General features: G+C 38.8%; 1 protein-coding gene across 1 annotated transcript in view; it reads right to left on the reverse strand.

Moving 5' to 3' along the window:
- KIF26B (kinesin family member 26B) overlaps positions 1-20940 on the reverse strand; it is a 303945-nt gene that overhangs the window by 192731 nt on the left and 90274 nt on the right. The window contains exon 3 of the mRNA XM_068400416.1: positions 17505-18038. Coding sequence (XP_068256517.1) covers positions 17505-18038 — 534 coding nt within the window. The remainder of the gene's footprint in view (positions 1-17504; positions 18039-20940) is intronic.

Genomic DNA, 20940 nt, shown 5'->3' on the forward strand with positions numbered 1-20940 from the left:
TGGGTTTGACCCCCAGGGATCTAGCAAATGCCTTGAATCTATTTAGAAACTGGTACCATTCCAATGGCTTCCCCATCAGAAAGAAATTATGAATATCAGCTTTTCTATAAACTGCTACCAAAGGTTTAATTATACTAGTGCTGGCAGATACCACAATAATACAAATTGTTTTCTCTGTGTGTTAGGTCATAAGACTATCAGTAACGTACCTTATAAAGGGAGGAACTTGAATCTTGCATGAGGCATGAACTTGTGAAAAGAGCTGCTTGCAAAGAAGAGTCAACTCATTTAGAAGCCAGGCATATTTTGGACCAAGCAATATAGAAGCCTAGGAAATTTAAGTTGAGAGAGACTGAGAAACCTTTCTCAACTCATCAAATATTCTAAGGTTGAAGATTTATCCTGTAGTATCCTTTTCCATACACTTTTCTAAATCATCTTCACACAGAAGTACATTTTTAAAAACTGATTAAATAGAAGTTAACCTCTGACACCAATGATTGTTAATACTTCTTACGCAGCTTTCTCTTTTGCTGCCTCAATGAAATATTAACAACTCACCATCTGAAAGGACTCTGAGGAGAGTCTTCTATATCCTGATCCAACTTTTAGTAGAATAAAACTTAAGGTGCACATTTGAATGCTTTGTTAAAATTTGCATCTCTCAGACAGGTCCAAAAGGCTCCAAGTACTCTCAGCTCTTTGAAAATCCACTGAAACCTGCAGGCAGCAAAGCTTTATAAAGAAATACTGTGTTCAGATCTTAGTGTCTAGTCATTAAGTTGATGCGTCCCTTCTCTCCATTTCAGTTTAGCTTAACCAATGCTACAACGCATCTTCCAGCGTATTACCTGCATTCCAGTAAGATCTCTGATCTTAAAAAGAGCAATTTGTCTCACTCCTGAAGAAGAAAGCATCTTTTCTGCCTCCTCTGTTTGGGCTCGATTCCACAGGAAGCATTTAGAACTACAGTGTACCGAGTCTTCTGCATGAAATTTAGTTCTTAAAATGTTGATATCACCTTAAATATACACAATTAAATTAATATCACTGAAGTTGCACATATTCAGGTGAACCATTCAACTCATCATTTGTAATGCTGTCTAGGAGCCAGTTTGCTTTCCGAATGCTAACTGATATTGTATGAGGTTATGAGGGCTCAGACACAGAAATAAGTTGCTGTGCCGAATCATAACAGCTGTCCACATGCATGCACTTAGCCTGTGGCAAATGCAAGGTACTAATGATTTATCTTGCACTCACTTTTCTAGAGCTAAATAAAGAAACCAAGTAAAATTATCTTTTGCTGTGAACTATGAACACGCATTCAGTTGTCATGGATTAGTAAGCTTGCTAAAAAGTTGTCAAGCTGATCATGTGTCTGAGTCCTAAAACAGATTAGGCTAGGATAGACAAAATAGGAGCCATTAGGCAAGGCTGAATGCAGATCTGTTCAAAAGGTACACCGTATGTTCAGAAGGGTTCAGTGGGGCTAAACGTGAACACAGTGTATTGGCTATTACTTGTTCCAAAAACACACTGAACGTGCAGAAGTGAAAACAAAAGAAGTACCGACAGAGTGGTGTTGCAAGAAAGTCACTTTTAGGGGGCTGAATTCCATCTGGAAAAGGCTCAGAACTGTGAGCCTTGCACTTGCCTAGGAAACATTTTTATTTCATTCCCACAACCAGAGATGCTGATGCATTCTTCAGAAGTCAACAGCATATCCTTTCAGTGCAAATACCTTGCAAGACCTCGACACCAGGCAACCTCTCAAGTCAAAAAGTATAACAATATCGTGTTCCTCTTTTCCCACAAGGAAACAACATTTAGCCTCAACTTCCACACTGAAAACTTCCACCTTTGCAGTGAATTGCACAAACCATGGCCTAATCCACCATCTCACAATGTAAGAGTCATGCTGAATTGCACTGCCCTTTGGCTTTGTGTAGCTGCCTTCCCCTTTTCTGTCCCTACTATTAATAGTCCTTTGCAGGTGTTCCTTCTTTCATGGTACCAACATGGAGACGTAGCAATAGCTAATTTCAGGGTTATCAGTGCTAATGGGAGCTGCCATGAAATTGTCTCATTTCCAGAGGGGGAAAAAAAAACCAAACAACTAAAAAAAACCCCAGGCAGTTCTGCAGAAGCTATGCATTAGCTGGAGTGACCTCTCTATAAATTTAACAAGGTTGGTCTTTCTAATCTCTGTCACAATACACGAACACCTGTCTTACTTTCATGTTAATAATAAAAATGTCCTGCTGAGGTTTTAAAATTATTTTATGACAGCAACAACCATCATTTTTAACAGGAATACACGAAAAGAATTCAAAAGGTGCCAGAAGAGCCTTTAAATGAGACCACTAGCCAGACAGAAACAGTTCCTTCCTGGCCCTGAAGGTGAATGCCTTAAGGCATAGGTTTGATTGCCTTATGACCTTAGTTTGCATAGCTACAGCTGTTATTAGCAGTCATAAAAACCACTCAACTATAAGCATTTGACTTGAAGGCTACTTCCTGCAGTGAATTCTATAGGCTGACGAGTTGCCAAGTTATGCTATGTTGTCTTCTGTTTGCTCTAGAGTTACTGCCCTCTCAGCTAATGAAAGCGAAAAGAGGAGGAGCACATCCTCAACTGAACATCAAATTAAGCTCGTTGGTGCATACTGTAAACTGTTAGGAACTGGGCCTCTTTGCGTTCTGGTCACCTTTCAATGGCACAGCAAAGAGGTCAGTTTGTGAGCATCACGCTACGTACTTGCTGTGGTACTCTGCGGAACGGGATGGATATTTCTTGCACAACATTAAACATTCTCAGCATTTTACATATATTCCTAGTCTACTTCTATTTTCCAAGCTAAATGTGGTTTTTGCATCATCTCACTTGCTGCAACCTCTATCATGTTTTACAATCCATAATGTTTTAGTTGGCCATTTTCAATCTGCAAGTCTCAAAAGGATCTAAGCTAAGCATGGATTTCCAGGAGCCAGGTGAACATCACATCAGCTGAAGCTGACCTAGCATTTAATTCAAGTGCACACAATGATCTTTCCCCAGTATATGTAATCTGCATTTTGGTCTGCAGGAACCATCATAATCCATCTTCACTATGACAGCTTTACAGTATGATCATACTCCCAATTTTCACCTCAGGAGAACTTTAAGCATACTGACTGTCCATTCTCAGCTGGAATTTACTGCACATTCACTTGCAGACTGAGTAATTCATACCAATCCCCATGTCTCCTGACCAGCTAAATAGGGTCAGATGAACAATATTTTCTTTTCACCAGTGACTGTACTTTTCTTTTTAGACAACACAGACACATAACTCCTTTATTTTTTTCAGGTGGCATTCAAAAAAAAATCAGTGATCAGTTTGGAAGATACGAACTACCGACATGCGTATTTTCAAAACTGCACAGTTCTGAAAAGTGAATAACAGAGTGGAAGAGGCACTGGCTGTAGTCTGGCTGTGTAGCCAGCCCTTTCTGAAAAGGCAGGAGAGGGAACAATTGAACATCCATAACCTGCAGCACTAACAAATGGCAACCATTCCTCAAAAGAGGATATTCTTTCAAATTCCATCAGTATAACCTATCGTGAGAATTTTGGGTGGACAAATAAATAACCACTTGATTCATCAAGGATTGTTTTCCAGTAGAACAGAACTTAGATCAAACCAAGGGTAGACTCGATACAGCTTTAATGATCTTGTATCAGCCATTGCCTGTCTAGGAGAATGGCTGTAAAAGACAAATAAATGACAGTCATATGCAGCATCTTATGCATCTTACTACCTAATGTGTTTAACTTTGGAATGCAGTACACACAATAAATACTGCCAATTATTTACTCTTTACTCATAGGTACACTTTGTGTGTATCTTCAAAGCAAGATTTGTATTGTATGTATCACAGTACATATACAGCATGTTCTTCCAGTTTTTATTATAAATTATTGCCTGTGTCTGTAGTACATTAATCTCAGGTAGGCCTGTACTTTGTGAATCATCTAAGGCCCTTGTCATTTTCTTAATTTCTGCCTCCTTGTAGGCTTATTATTTCCTAATTTTTACCACTAACATTTGCTAATTTTTATTCTTGTTCCTTTACATACCCTGATCAGTTTTCCCGTTGGCAGCCTAAGAGACGGGAGACAACAAGAAAACAAACTGCTTGGAAAACTTAAAAGAACTTAACAGTCAAAAGCCAGAAGGTTAAGAGAGAATATCAGCTTAAGAAAATTGTCTGTAAGTATACAGTCAAGTCTTATAGATACATTTATTTCTTCCTCATAAAAGTAAGCGTAAATAACGTTCAAACAGCACTTCTCTACTTATTTTTTCTTCCTTTTCTTTTTTAAAAACACAACAACAATGAATGTACACTCTCTTCTACATAGGATATAAGACAAAAAGTCATTGCCCCGAGGAGTTTGCACAATAAACTAAACTGACAAAACGCACTTCACTAGGGTCTAAAAATAAACAGTGATTAAAATTAGTGCAGGAACTGCTGGTTGATATTTTTTATAAGCAAACAGCAAGATTACATTAACTGGTCCCTTGGGAATAAAACAGATTTACAATAGATTTAATTAAATGCATTTAATGAAGTCCAAATATAAGAACAACAAACAGGCTCATCTTCTGAAATGGTGCCTAAACTCTAGTAAAAACCATTCTGAACTGTAATAAATGCCTCATTGTTATCTTCAGTTTTCATTTTTGCTCTCAGCACTCTACAAAGAATTTTTATTTGCACATCAAATGTTTTGAATATTTTCCCTTTAATTTGTTACTGGGTTTGTAATGTAAAAGTTTCAGAAGTTACTTTTATATCAATTTTTGAAAGGAAGTCTTTATTCTATGGTAATTAATTTTTAATAAGAGCATCATGGACTGATTTTCTGCTCCACAGTGACATGCCAAAAGAAGGATCACTGACTACAGGTCAGTAGAAGTGCAGTGTTGTAATCTGTATAACTGAAGAAAAAGGTCTCATGTGTCTCTCCACAAGGTATACTGTAGGTATTTACTAAGTCATCTTGCACAGTCCCTAGGACAAAAGGAATACAAGACAGGCATTAACTAGCTCCAAAATGTAGAGCGCTGTTCCATACATAGGATAATAAAGAACCAAGCCTGAAACACTTCTAGAACTGCTGCTTAGTGTGTATTCATAAGAGGGGCTGAAACGCTCCCCCTTCTACAACATTAGCTTTCAGAACTCTGTGTACTCCAATTCTTTGATTTTCTTAATATCAGCAGACTGGCATACAGTTACTAAAATCAAAAAGCATAATGATGCTCTGTCACCAGTGGATTGAACTTGATTTCAGATCAGAATCTAGCCTGAAGTTTATCAGCAATTTCCTTTGAAAAAGCAGCACAGAAGTCTTTCCTAGAGGAAATGAAGTGGAAGAAAAAAATATATATTTTTGTGTGTATATATATAAATACATGCACATACAAATAAAGAAACCAGACCAAGAATGCTGAAAAAAAACAGGGATAATTCCTCAAATAATTCTCACCACTAAGTTGCTCTGCTCACAATGGCCACAGCAACAGAAGCCATGAAAATAGCTGCACTTTACTCTGTGACCAACCCAGAGGACTAGAACTCTGAAATACCCATTCCTGCATAGTGTCCCCTACAGACCATGGGTTTCATGCACACAGGGTTCAGTCCTATCCAACAGAAAGAGATGATTATGAAAGTTCAAGAAAAAAAAGTTGTCAAAGCTCAATTTTCCAGCAGTATAGTATTAAGGTAGGTTCCCTAGGAGGCAAGAGAGCATTATAAAAGGATGACAGGATTTTAGTATTTGCTGGAACTACGTTTATTAGGAATTAAGGCAGAGTAAACAACAAGGGAGATATATCCTGGACGCAGAAGTTTTTTTGAAAGAATAAGTTTCAATGACGCTAAAACGTAAAAAACTTCAGAGGTCAATTTAAAACTTCTATAGTCTTGCTCTTTCCCAAAGGCTTCTATAGTCTTGTTCTTTCCCAAAGGCATGCTTTCAAGTGAATCCCTCTACAGCACAGCCCTGGTTTTTAAGTTTTTTTCTTTTTTCTGCACAGTAGCAGCTTGTTGTAAATGGTAAACTATGAACTCTGTGCAGTTGATAAAAATTCCAGCTTGAGACATATTTGAAGATAAAAAAAAGCAATCAACCAGCAAGATATTTTTAGTCAGTCTCTTCTGTTTCCAAAGTTTTTCCAAATTGTTGTGAACCGTTGTAATTTCTGTTTCATAATCCACTCTGATATTGATTCTTCCAGGTGGGAACACAAAAATCTAACTTCCACATATGAAATGACAAGACGGTCCTTTTTGTCTTGCGTATAACAGGAAGAAAGATTACTTCCTCAACTCTTTGCAAACTGCATAGCACCCATCTCGGGCATATCCTTCCACTTTCCTGTACATCTGCTTCTCAACACACAAAGCATGGGTCAATAAAGTTTGTTTTCTTCAAATGTATTGCCAAGGTTTATTTTTTGGTGCTCAAAGTATTTTGACTCCTTTTACAGGAATGGACTTTAAAGTCTGCAAAAAATTATACAGTTACTGTTCCAGCTCTTATTCAGTTGAGTTTACATTATATGTCTCCTGGTAGAATTTAATTTTTCCTTACTCCATGTCTGTTCAACATTTAAAAAGACTTGGGAGCAAATTCTCTAATCACCTAAGCACAAACAATTCTCATGCTCTAGTAGAGTTGTGGCTACTGACAGGTCCTTTGGCTTTCTTCAGTACCATCTATGGATTCTCCAAGAAATTACGAAGAGGCATTTCTACTCAATGTATTCAAATTGGGCACAAGAATATTAGCAGCAATAGCATTAGCAAAAATCTTTTTTTCTCACAAATGATATAAAATTGTCCAACAGATAAAATGGGATACTGAGGAGCAATCAGTTGTTTACCAGTATTTCTGTTAAGCATTTGTAACTAATAGGTGCCCTCCCCCTTTCTCATACTCAAAAGGAAACCAAGCCATAATAAGCCTCCAGTGCCACATTTGAAACCACCTTTGCTGGAGAATATACAAGGAATAAGGTGCTATATTATTCATATTCGTTATATCATAAAATGCCTAGAGGCCCCAGAACTAATAGCCCCTTGCATCAGTGCCAACTGTCCCGGCTTCAGAGACAAAGCATTGAGGGGGCAAGGAGAAAAGGCAAATACTCACAATATATTATTAAAGTCATTGAGCAGTGAATGGAAAAGGAAGCAGAGAAACTCACATCACTGAGCTTGGAAAAATCTCATAACCTACACAACCTGCACATACATAACCCCTGTCTCAAGCCCCTTTCCAGAAATCTTGATCTAGCCCTAGCCATCATCCTGCCAGGTGTCTGCATTTCACCTACTTATTTAAAAGTGGGAATAAATCCTGATAAGCTGGTCTCTCGTAATGTTTAAAAGGATCTTTACAAAGGTTCTGAAGTGCAAGACAACACTCAGGAGATAATCAGCATCACTTCTAAATCCTGGCTGCAAAAGGCACTTCCAGGCATTTAGGATTACAGAGGCAAAGACCCTTGTGATGACTGACTAGGGCAGAGAACAACGAAAAGCTGGTAACATGGCAACTAGATTTTTCCTTCCAACGCACTTATTTACATGAAAACAACTTGATGATTTATTTATACAATCATGGAATCATTTAGGTTGGAAAGGACCTTTAAGATCATCGAGTCCAAACTGTTTAGCATTTACACCTAAAAATAAAATAAAATAGATAAGCTTTAGGACACCCTCTGATTCTCTTGTAATTTGTCAGGGAGGCCTGGTGGCCAGGAACCCTTAGCTGTGTTGTTCTCCTAAGTCACCTGAATAGTAGCTGGTTATATTATTTGCTGGACAGGACAAAGAATTACAGCTTTGGTTTACATTACTTCAAAGTAAAAAAATCAGAAATCTTCCACAAGCTTGCAAACTAAGCCTCAGTTAAACCTGCCTAACACTGCGACACTCTTCACAATGACTTTCACAGAAAGTGGTCCAAATGTAGACAAAGCTTTCTCAGCACATTTTCCCTGTCAGTCCTGTCTGTGATCACTGCCATGATATACCTGTATGGTACAATTGAGAATCATGTCACATCATTTTTACACCTGCCCATTGGCAATGAACTTCACACAGAGTCTTCAGGGATCAGAGACACCAATCAATTAAGAACTGATGATATCTCATTACTATACATTTTCTTCTGGTGCGTTCTGTATCATTTCTTTAACAACGCTTGAATTAATTTTCCATCTTCTATGTTGCACTGCAGTAACTGAGAAAATATACAAGAATAAAGCACAGAGATGATCGTGCTTGTGGTTTGTGTTTACATGCAGCAAAACTGCCTAGCTCCAGCAGCCCATAACCTGTCAGGAAGAAAAGCAATAATAAACCCTATCTATGAGCTATCTGTCTCTTACAGGAAAGAAAATATCACTTTATATGCTTTAAAATAGAAAGCTTTTTCAAAAGCAGGCCTAAACTCTGCTTTTAGTAATAGCCTTGACTTTCTTGCAAAGTCATAGATAGTGCAGTAAAAGGCATAAAGAAATTGCAGCATTCACATCACAGATGTGTTTTATAATTATCCAGTGACACCGAGCGGCACTCATTGTAGATCAATGCAGTCACAATGAAGTTAGGGAAGGAGAAGTGATTACATCAAGCATGGTTCCAACCTTTAATTCTTTTTATCTTTCCCATTAGCCAAAAGTTTATGCATAAATTTAGCCAGCTATTTAATAAACACATATATATGCCACTTTCACAAATTCAAAAAAGAATCAAACAATTTGAAGTAGAGCATGACAGACATGTGTATTTGGTTCAAAGAGCTGTCACAACAGAAACGCTTCACTTGCACTCCCACCCATACAACTATTACCTTGCACTGGTTGTAGCTTAGTCACTCGACGTTCATATCTACCAGTCAGACCTGAGACTTTTTTGGCTTATAAAACCAAAGACCCCAGATACCTTAATGGCATAAGTGATGGTGATTCTTGTGCTCCCATATAAGGAAGAGCTACAGATGCTCCTCCTGAGATTTGCTAGTGACGTTAAGCACAATGAGCACCAACCCCTTGGAAGGTGAGAGCTCATTACCTTCCCTTCCCCTTCAACCTTTGGAGCAATTCTGAAATCAGCTAAAGAGGTTAGGTGGGAGTGAAAGGTGACGTGCAATTTCATTTCTCCTCAGAGCAGTCTGTAGATTTAAAAGATGGTTTCATTAGCTGGGAGGGGCTTTTCCTCACCCCTGTACAGATATAATCCTTCCTTACTCTTCATAAAATGCAGCTAGGCATATTCAAAGTTCAAAAGCTGCTGGACGATCAGCCTTCTGCTTTCATTAGTCAAGAGGAGCAGTTCCAACAGACTCTTCAGTGTGGGGTCAGAACCAGAGGTGTACGGAAAAAGAAAGCCATGTCAGCTGCAAAGCAATTATCCTGTAGCGTGACAGAAGAGAGTCTGGCCTCAAGTGTATTTTATCTGACAACACCCACCCCTCAAGTTCACAATGCTCTGGAATGAGGGAACCACCAAACACTTTTACTCAAATCCTCTGAATTAAAGAGAGCTGTCCTAACAGAGAACTTGATGCTCCATTTCTGATGCCATTTCAGAAACACTTTAGAGAAAAGAAAACAATGGTTTTACATGATAGCTGTGTGGAATCACATTTCAGTTACATCAGCCTCTAGCTATTTATTCCTTACTTCCCAGAAGCACAGCATAGCATCAAAGAAAAAGGCTTTGTCAATTTATTTTTTTGTACAGTAATACAATTCTTCATACTTAAAAGCCCAAATCTTTTTCTAAGCAAAATCAAAGGTTAGAACAAGATTTTACAAAAAGGAAACAAAAAAAATATTTATGATTATGTTCATATATCTAATCTTATTTCTATGTCCCATTTACGTAAAACAATATGAGAAACAAATGTCTCAGTCCAGGAGACAAATTGATTTGTCTTCTTTCAGTGGTACCCCTTGGGAATCTAAAGGGAAACTCCTAAAATTTGCCTTCTAATTCTTTTGTCATCCCCTCCTTCCCTTCCACATCTCAGAATGAGTTACCCTTGATTTTGTACATGTCTATTTTCTCTTGCAACGGATGTTGAACAATAGCAAGATACAGGAGGAATATCAGCCACAGGACTGAATCTTTATGCAGCTTTAAAGACCAATATGTTGCTCATATGAATGATTCAACCCAAGAGTTTTTAGAACCCATGAATCTTCACACACTTGAGTAAGAAATAAATAAAAAAAAAAAAAAAAAGGAATTGAAACGTACAACACATTGAACTCTGGCAATGTTGTTGAAACTGTTGGAAAAGCACTCTTCACTAATCTGTTTATCACAGGCCTCCAACCGAAACACAGCACCAGTCATCTGGTGTTTATCCTTCACCAGATTCAAGCTCTAATCTAGGCTCTCTCTCCAGCTGCTGCTCAAGGGCCACTTTCAGAATAGAGGGACAAAGAGTCTAAGAGCTGACTAAGTATATCAGTACCCTTTTCCCAGTCAGCCCAGTTACACCTGTGCTGGAAAACTTCAGTGGTAGTTTCAGAAATTCTAGTCCTTACCCGTATATTGGATATATTTAAAGGAAGCCTTCTCCATAGAATATAAGATACCAATTGCCTTATGCTATATGGAAATTTATCTCTTACTATTTTTTATCCTAATATCAGAAAGAAGGGATTTTTTAATTGCCCACATAAATACATAATCCTTTTATGAATTTTCCTAAGCTCTTGGCCTCAATACGATTTCCACAGCAATAAGTTCCACAGAACCATACATGGCATGAAAAGCATATTTCCTCTTCTCACTTCCAAATTGTCTGTCTTTTGACTTAACTCTCTATGTTCTTGAAGTATTAAATAACGCAGAAGCTGACCATTTTTCTCTCCGATTCTGTGCCACCTTATTTACAGCATGGGAAACAAAGGAATAATTTTGTGTCAATGTATCAGCTTGTCTTCTCCCTCTCTCCATCCCATCTCTACATCATGTTTCACACTGTTAAAACATCTCCCCTCCTCTCAGTTTATACTTTTGTTCAATGATGCAAGCAATCAGCACAGCTATTATTTTAGAAGAGAAACTAGTCTCACATGCGGACAAAATCCTTAAGCTACAGAGCAGGGGAGGAAACCAAGACTCCAAATTCTCACTAATTGTCATCTTCTGGCTTTCACTAATCTACAGGATTAACTCACTCCTCTAATAGTGCACAGATTTCTTCCTCGCATCACAGCTGAGTCATGGGGTTTGCATAATCATAGGATAAGTTTACTTAGCTCTTTTCATTCCATGGGATACCATTTACCTCTTTCTTCCCTTAGTCACCTCAGTATCATGAAGGGGAAAAGTAAATGATTCCAGGGTCATTAAGCCATGCATAAAAATGCCGTAAGAGATCAAATCACACCAGAGTGATGCAAAAAAGAAACTTCTCCTACAGTTCACATAGACTTCAGTTTCCCCTCTTGATGATATTACAGAATCAATATACAACTGGGCTGTTAGTTGAGGGCGTGGACAGGAGGAATGAAATACAAATAGCCAACTCCTGTAATATACAAATTGAATGATCAAACAATCATGGCAAAATGTCAGTTGATGACACACACTGACTTTAGTAAGGTCATATCTAATTATTAGTAATGTGGTTTAAAAAGGCTTTCAGTCAGAGGAAAGCTACTTCAGAGATAACTAATGTATGGGGGACGAGGGCAACAGAGATAATTAAGCACGAATATCATTTCAGTGACAATGAATTTGTTTGACAATCTGTTTCTTGGCCCAGTCAAACAAACTTTGGAAATAAAATTCCTGCACTTTCAGTCTACAGTCTCACTATAGAGTTACTTCATTGTTAGAGTCGAGGTCAAAGAATGAAAAAAAAATATCAGTGCAAGAGTTTGCACACAATTATTCAGCATCAGCATTCATGAGCTCGTAGTAATAGGAACAGTTTTCGACTATGTTCAGGGAGCCACCACACAAATGTGGATCTCATATGTCCAGTGACTGAACTGCTATTGAAACATAAGCCATCCAAAAAATTCTGGACCAAAACCTAAATGCACAAAGGCAAAATACTTCCTGTGTTAGGTATCTCACACTGAATCGTGTGTGGTTGCATAAGAACATAGTACTAGAAGAGACAGTATACAAATCTCCTTTTCTTTTGTTGCTAAGATGCTTTGGCAAAATAGGTCTGGCTCTAGGAAGCATGGAATAATTATAGGTGACACCTGTTAGTCTACAGATGGAGCAAGTAACTTGATTTCTGTACCTTGCATTATATGCTTTAGAAGCTACTTAAATTACCCTGGCACTGTTGTAGCAATCATTAACATTTTAGCTTTATCCTGCTGAACACTTTAAGAAGTGACAGAAGCAGCAGCAAGTGGAAGAGAAATAAATTAGACAGCAGAGACTTGTGAAAAAAAGCTTAGAACCAAAATCCTGGATGGGAATACCCCCCACACAGGCACTGGCTCTGTATCCGAACTCTTCATCTTGTGCCCAACTCTAATAATTACCAGTTTCTTTTTAAAAGCCTGTGCCTGAAAGAACTGATGTGTTATGAGACAGCCGTGACCTAAATAAACTCCAAACAAATCATTCATCACTGCAAAACTCCAGAACAAGCTGGTACTTTCTCAGAGAACAGTGTTCTTCTAAACACACATTATACATAAAGACGAAACAGAAAGCACATACTGTAGGCTTTCATCAATTGTACACAAACAAAGCCTTTGATAACTCTCTGAATGGGCTTGAGATCATTACGCCTGGGGCCAAGAGGCTCTCAGTAGTTTAAGATCTCATTTTCCAAACTTTTGGTCAAAAGGGTCTTTTTAAGCACAGGGGAGAAAGGAACACTTTTTCCTTTAATATCATTATGTTCACAATACCCCTACTCAAATCCTTACATGCACAATCTTTTTCCTTACCAAATTCAAAGGTAAGGAAATTTACAATCTCAAGGTCCGGAGCAGGAGGCACTCACCCTACCTGCATCAACAGCCACCTTTTCTGTTACCTGTCCTTCCCTTTCATGGCCCACATTGTTCCTGGAATAGTTGGCCTTTTCTAGTTCTCTGGTTCTTTCTTACCTTCCTGTCACTCAAATCTACCAAACAAGCTGTGGTAAATTTTTTTTTGTTTGCTTTTTTAAATAATCTGCTTAAAGATGTGAAAAGATTCTTACGCAGACCCAGGAGGGTAACTTGAGGACTGAGGAAATGCCCACCGTTTTATGTTCTGCAGCTGACACCACAATGCAGTTAATGCCATGCTTTTTGTTTAGAGGCACACCAACATGCAAGAACCATGCAGTTAATTTAGGTTAAAAGAGGGTGCCCATTCTGAAGAGGAACAACTACTTCTAAACAATAGAGCGCTCTTACTCCAGAAAGAGTGTTTTAGTGTAACCAGCTTTTCGAGTCACTATTTTCAACTCCTTTCCCTTTGAAAGCAAATCCTAAACCAGCCTGAACTACTAAGGACTCAAATCTATCTCATTCTTTAACGTGGTTTCTGTTTCAGCTACTTGAGCAGCTCTGGATAATAAAGTAATAAAAACATTATGCATTCAATGTAATAGCACATTCTGTATAAAAATTATGAGAAGAAATCATTTCATCGAGGTATTTAGACTTTTGGCTCCTACATTAGTACGCTAGGCCCAAAGGTTTCTTTTTCTTTAGAAGTGTAACTTAATAACCGGTAAGCAACAGAAACGTACTTAACACTGCGGTGTCCTGTAATTCGCATTAGCAGCTGCACAAATAATTACAGCCCTTCTCAGGTAAAACCTCACCAATTTAAATGAGTTTTCTCTGAGCAGGGAAGGATTGAAACGCCTCTGAGTGATAGGGAGATCAACAGAAGCCTTTACAAGTGTTAAAACACAGTCTGATCCCCAGGGCATACAAATGCTACCTGCTGATGAGTGAAAGAGCACGATTTTCAGACTCTCGATCAAGTTCTATTGAATTTTGGCTGGTATTTTCCTACATATATTCAATAGAAAGGGATCCCTTTTACCCTAACTGGGTAACCATTTCAGCATTCCAGTGGTTATAGGAGGCCATGCTTTTTGTTTGAGATCAATAAATTCCCTTTCCCTGCCTCTGATTCTCTGTTTTGTAAGAGACAACTTTCTAGCAAAATTTGATTCAGCCCCTTACAGAAAACAGCATCAGCTCTTCATTTGTGAGCCAGGCCCAGGGGACATCACACGTTTTTGGAACTAGATCTTTGTTTCTGTCTAGTCAAGGGGTGGTTAAACATGGAATCACATAAAACAGGGCTGGTGGGGACTGATGGGGTGATATACACCACCTCCTAATCTCCAAGTGGAAACAGTTTGCCTAAACAATTCTTAGCAGCTATTTCTCTGACTTATTCTTAGGTAAATCCATTGATGAGTTCCCATAATACCTCCATGAAATTATTAGAAAGGTTCTTTTACATCTGACATGCATCTCCAGTTAAAGACATTATTACTACTTCTAGTTTTCAGGCTGTAAACACATAAATTACTAAATCTGGTAGTATACAAATTCACATTTGTTTTACTTACTCCTGATAGCAATTCCTCTTTCTGCAACAGTAGTTGAACAGAGACATGGAATGTAAGACTTGCCCTATACTACTGTAGCAGCTGAGCCCTACAATATCCCAACACTTATTTTTTTATGGGTTTTTTTTTCCACCAGAATTGAAACAAAAGTTGTTGTTCATTCCCCATAACAAGGTTCTAGTTTTAGGCAATCTGGAGGGGAAGATCCTAGGAAGGGAGCAACATCCTTGGACTTACAAGAGCAGGAATACTTTTTGGTGCCTACTATTGCCATGAGTCAATTCTGAGCCACAGAATGTCACTCCCCAATTAATGTTTTCTCTTTTTGGCGATACTTCAAGGAAGAAAATACGGTCAGTTTTTAAGGTACTCAACCATTTCTGTCAAGTTATCTAGACTGTCTAGCAAAAGCTAATTTACAATGGGAGGTGTCTACAACAGGCGCCATTAAGTCTAGAGCCATGAGTGACTTCTCCCTGGACATCAATTTAACAAGATTATGATGTAGAAGGGTACTGTACTTCTGTGTGAATTGCAAGGCTTTTTATCCCAAGAAATTATTTTCTATTCCTCTTAGCTAACGCACAGTGAGGTTTTTCTCATCACTGTTCTTAAGGGAAGGCAAGAAAATTTAATATATAGAAATTTAGAAGTAGCTACTGCCACTTTTTTTAATTCACCTTCAAATCAAGAAGGGTTCTAATTAAGATGAGATAACAGATTCATCTTCCTAGTGCTCTTCCGTAGCAGAGTTTTATAACTGCAACAGTAAGCACACAACAAAAAATATATTTATATGAGAGAGAGATCTAAGATGTTCTGAAAATGTGTAGCAAATAAGACTGGTTTCTGTACACAAAAGCAGAAAAAGCAAAGCTTGCTTCTCCCTACTACTTCAAATTACAAATAAATCACTTTTCAAAGTTTTTCTTCTTACTTGACTAATTCCCAGTCTGATACAGATACTACATAACTAAACAATAAAATCCTTTCAAGAAGACAAAAAGCTATCATTATTATTCTTTGACTGGACAATTAAATGTGACACTTGAGTAAAGTGAGAATTTCAACCTTTGAAGGTTGCAATCTTAAAGAGAATAAAATTTACTATCAACACAGTCCACCACAGACCAACATTGCTAGGCTTGTTTGGGATTTTTTGGTTTGTTTCCTTTTTTGGGGTTGTTTTTTTTGTTGGTTGTTTTGGGTTGTTTAGGGTTTTTTCTTGGGATTTTTGTTTTGTTTTGATTTTTTGGTTGGTTTTCTTGGGGGGGGGGGGGGGGGCACGGCGGGGAGGACACCGTGTGTGGAGTGCAGAATCTGCTACCAGACTCCAGGTGCTATCTTTTCTATTCCAGGGTAATTGAAAGGAGAGGTAAATGGTAGGGAACAGTCCTTAATCTAACTGGAGCCAAACTACAGGATCAGCCTGGAAAATTTTGAATATTAGATTTTCCTTAGTGAATATTTTTGAGACAAAGTGAACCATCTAGGAATGAAGAACATTATTAAAAAGTAAACAAAACATATTTTCATAGAAGACGAACCTAAAAGATTGTGAATGCAATAAAACTGAATTGATTTTCCTAATACAAGAAATAATTATTCAGTTTTCTTAATGCACATTCTTTGGTTAGGTTTTTTTCTTAGATCAAACTGTGATCACATACTGACCTGCTCAAATGTGATTCAGGTTCACTAGAGGATAGATCCACAAAACTATAAAGTCACATATTTTCCAGATAAAATAACTGTCGTTCACTTCTGGTTTTACCAAGTCTTCTTTGGTGCATGACAATATCTTAACGCTTATAAATAACATTGCTTTTTTTCTGGCTGCAATGTCAGTTACCCTCATACTGATAAATGTTAAATATTAATTTAGGGATCTCTCTTGCAATCTGTTCATAACTTAGTAGAAAGACCAATTTCAAAAGATATTTATGTGCTTAAGGAAGCCAACAGGCATGGCTGGAAGAACTCAAAAGAATAGCCTTGTGTTGCGATCTGCCAGTGCTTGGGCACTCTGAACATCCCACCACCTGCAGCTAAGTGCCTCAGAAAGCCTACCTCTTGTCATAAAAGCCCCTTCTAGGCAAGCTGGTGTGGATGGGTTCTACAGGTTCTTACAGGTGTGGTGTACCAGAAAACAGCAGGCCAAAGAGGAGGAAAACAACATGCTGAGAAGTACATTAAAATGTCCCCAGAACTGCTAAGCTCTGAGACTAGTAGACCTGCTGAATCCATGAGAAGTTATAAAAATCAAACCACCAAGAATCAGTCGAATCTGCAGAAGACCACCAGCACACACTAGTATCAATAAGAATGTATTTAACTTTAGAACACATCAAAAAAGGTAGTGCCTGCTATCTGTAGACAAAGACTACGGGATCACATGCACACATGATGAACCAAAGGACCTTCTGGGTACTTCCTGAACACCCACCCAGAAGTCACTGGTGCACCAGTGATGCCTTCCACTTATGAGTAAACAAGCGTGGTTGGCCTCCCAGCTGTTGCTCCAACTAAGTATTATGAGCAAGAGCAAGTGTGAACTGTGTGAGGGAATAATTGCATATACCGTGTGAACAGTTATCTGCTATTAATAACAGTTTCATTCTCTTATTAATAAAACAGCTGAATTTATAAAAGGTGTTTTAATTAATACTGATTGTGATCTGTGTTTCTCCCAACTCAATCCCCTGTCAGGGAAAAGTAAATTCATAGCACTCTTTGGTCTGGTGCTCATTATGTGAATGGCTCTACTTCTCCCCAAGAGGAGCAAGCAGTGTTAGCATGCCCCTGCAAGCTTTGATAGGAAGAAAACAAATATGTTTTGTTATTTTAAAATACTTACTTGGTAGGGATATAGAGTGACACCATTCGTTCTTGACAAAGACCAGGTGCCATCAAGGTACTGATGAGCCTGGATAGCCACAGAGTTAAGAACATTACCATTGCTGGGGCTGGTGGCCATTTGAAAGCTGACCTTGGCTTGGTGTCCAGGAGAGCCATTTTTCTTCTCCACACCATTGACAATTCCTAGACTGTTGGGTTTTCCACTGTGTTTGTTGGAAACAAAGCCTGTATAGTTAGACGTAGCATAAGGAGCAGGCATGTATGCCCAGTCTCTGGGCTGGAGGCTGCCCATGTGCCGGGGACTCACTAAGGTGGGGATATTGGAGAGAGGTGGGGGAGAGCCTGGCGAGGCATCGTAATGTTCTGAGTTGGCAGCTTGCTCTAAGGTCAGCACCATCTGTATGGCCTCTTGCTTCAGCTGGTTCAGGTGTGTGGCACAAACATCACATCTGTTGTCCTTCTCGTTCCATGCCTTACGAATGGTATTGGGAACTTGGAGCTTGTCGTGAATCACCGAAGAGAAACCTGGGTCCTAAAAATCAAACAGAGAAGGGAGGGGGGGACAGGAGAGAAATGTTTAACCATGGTCACCACAGTGAAACATTATTACTGCTGATTGTGCATTGCAAAAGCCAATTTATGAGATAAGCTTAGAAGGCAAACAAAGGCCATTAGAGACAGTCAATGTACGCCAGCAACAGAGCTGAACAAAAATGAGAAACTCGATTGTGTTGGAAAAAAAATTCTTTTACTTTTACTGATAAGTGACAAATATTATAATTCCACTGAAAGCTTCAATGCATGGCAGAGAGAAGGAATTAACCTGCTTCACACCACTGCACCTAATTTCTGGCTTGAATGAAATCTACTCTTAGTTACACAGGTGAAATCAAGAGCAACTCCTCTAAAACCAGTGGGCTTGTAGCAAGATTCACAAATCCATCTACTCATCAATGCCAGCTTTTGGTACTCAAAATCCAGGAAATACCCTGCAACAAAAATGTAAAACTTCAAAGCCTTCCTATAAAGAAAAAAATGAAAACACAGAAGTAACATCACTCTCCCCAAATCCCTTTCAGAATTCAAAACAGAGAGATATTTGATAAAGTTTTCAAGAGCTTTTCAGCATTTCTTTTACCAAGAATACACTTTTCAGACAGAGAAAAAAAAACCTTTTCTGTTAATGAAATGTTCTACCACTATTTTGGGTATCTCCTGTTAATGTAAAATAAAACAATAATGGCCTAAATAGAACAGTGCTTCAGTAAGTTGTGAAGCCAAACAGCAGTCTTAGCAGCAGCTTATCACCAAACTCACCTACTTCTTACAGTATTGTGCAGTTTCAGAAATGCACAGCAATGGTGCGTGTGTTACACAGAGCAAGCAATGAGTTATGTGATGGAAATTTTTCCTGTGCAGTGATAGAAAGATTTCTTGGAAAGTTTGCACCACATTTTTCTGGTTTTACAGACCAGGCAGGGCAGACTTCACCTTCCCCTCCATAAGTTTTAGAGACTTATTGGTGGATTTTCTTATGACTACTCAAAGAGATTTACAATCAGTAGTATCAAAATCTGTAAATTTTTTTTCTCTTTGCCTTTGTGGTTTTATCAGCTTTAGCAGCAAACTGAAATCAGACTGGAAGGCAAGGGGGGAGGAAATCACACAAATAGACACCACTCTTATCAAGTAATTTGATGAACCCCATGCCATGTCAGATGGACAAATTTCATGTCTTGATAGTTTAACTCTCTGTACTGGGAAAGAATGGGTACGGGGTATAATATAGGGAGGGAGAGAATTCCTTGGTAGAGGGTCGTATTCATTACGATCCATCTTTATTACGTACTCAAGCATTTTATTTTCACTGTTTAACTACCGTGAACAGCTCCTCAGCATGGAGTGATTAATTGATTCATAAATCATGGTGCCTCTTTATGTACAGCAGCAAAAGAGCAGTTCTAGCCCCAGAAGCCCAAGAGAGTCATATAAGCTGATATGAAACAACAGGAGTCCGAGATTTGATCAAGCCTCAAGCTGGTCATTTCTATTCTATGCACAAAGCAGGTCAGAGCATCAAAGTGTATCAGGAAGGCAGGAACTGGATTCTGCACCAGCCCTCCCCCCTTAACCTTCAGGAAGAGGACTGGTGGAAATCAGGGGGAAAAAAACAGGACACAAAAGATGTCAAAACTTATTTTCCGTCCCAGACCATAACTAGGTCAACAGATCACATCAGATATAGGCACCCCATCCATGATGCCAGGTATGCAAGGAAAGAAATCCCTACTTTTACCACAATGAGGTAGACAAAGCTACCTATATAGCTGAAGTGAGGTGTGAGTCTTCTTTCCAGGCTACTCCACATCAGTCCATGAAAAATCCTTGCTAGCTCTTCCTTCAGCTAGCTAATGCCACAGAGCTAGCTGTTGTTCTTTGAAAGTTAACTCCCCTTAGGCAACTGGACTTGAACCCAGGTAACTATATACAACATTCAGATCCAGCATCAGTTCAACATGGAAATTCCTGGATACTCTGACAAATATTCCAAGGAAATAAAGCCTTCTCTAAAGTAAGCAAATGTCAGCATGATATAAATATTCAAGTAGCACACCAACTTTAAAGAGTGCTGGACAGCAGTGAATTCAGCTTCATCTCAGTGTTAAAACAAACATCAGATCATTCGCTGATACAACAATAAACAGAGAGAGAGAGGGAGGGAGGGAGGGAAGAAGGCAGACTGTTCCTCCTCAGAAGCAGAAAGCAGGAAAACAGGCACAACCTGAACTGATTACTCCCAAGACTGGCCCTACTAATCTGTCAGACTCTGCTAGATGGATAGCTCAACACTGGATCCAAGTCTGGAATATGAAACAGAAAAGCCTACAGAACAGCAAATAAATTTGGAGAAACTCAGGTTACAGAAACACATTAGTCACTTTTTGTTCTCAAAACAAAACTGATAGAGCTGTACTGGGCAGCTCCACTACAATTTCACAGAAGAATCAGCTGAGGCTGACAGGCTTGCAACAAATTTAGCAGGAAGGGGGCCAAAGCTGGACAGTCACTACACCCTTGCTTGAATAGCAGGGAAATGCAGCTACGCAGCACTTTGTTTCAGTATTTCATCTGCAAGCAATCATCTGCACACATTCCCCTGTGAATGCTTATTAGTTCAATAAACAGTATCTTGTCCCATAGGCATATGATAGTATCTTCTCCCATATGAAATAGTGACGGGCAGACTTCACTGGATAAGCGCTTTGAGCTAGCTGCACTAAGCAGCAGGAGTTGGAAAGGTTATACTCACTACTGAAACTTGTGAGGTCTAAGAAACTCCACACTCCCTGGCATGAGAGCAGATCTGCTTGTGAAATCCGAAGTTGACATGGGAAATACCATTTATATTTTGGCACTTGTTTCCAGTCCTGACA

Source organism: Nyctibius grandis, chromosome 1 (genome assembly GCF_013368605.1).
Source record: "Nyctibius grandis isolate bNycGra1 chromosome 1, bNycGra1.pri, whole genome shotgun sequence".
NCBI lineage: Eukaryota > Metazoa > Chordata > Aves > Nyctibiiformes > Nyctibiidae > Nyctibius > Nyctibius grandis.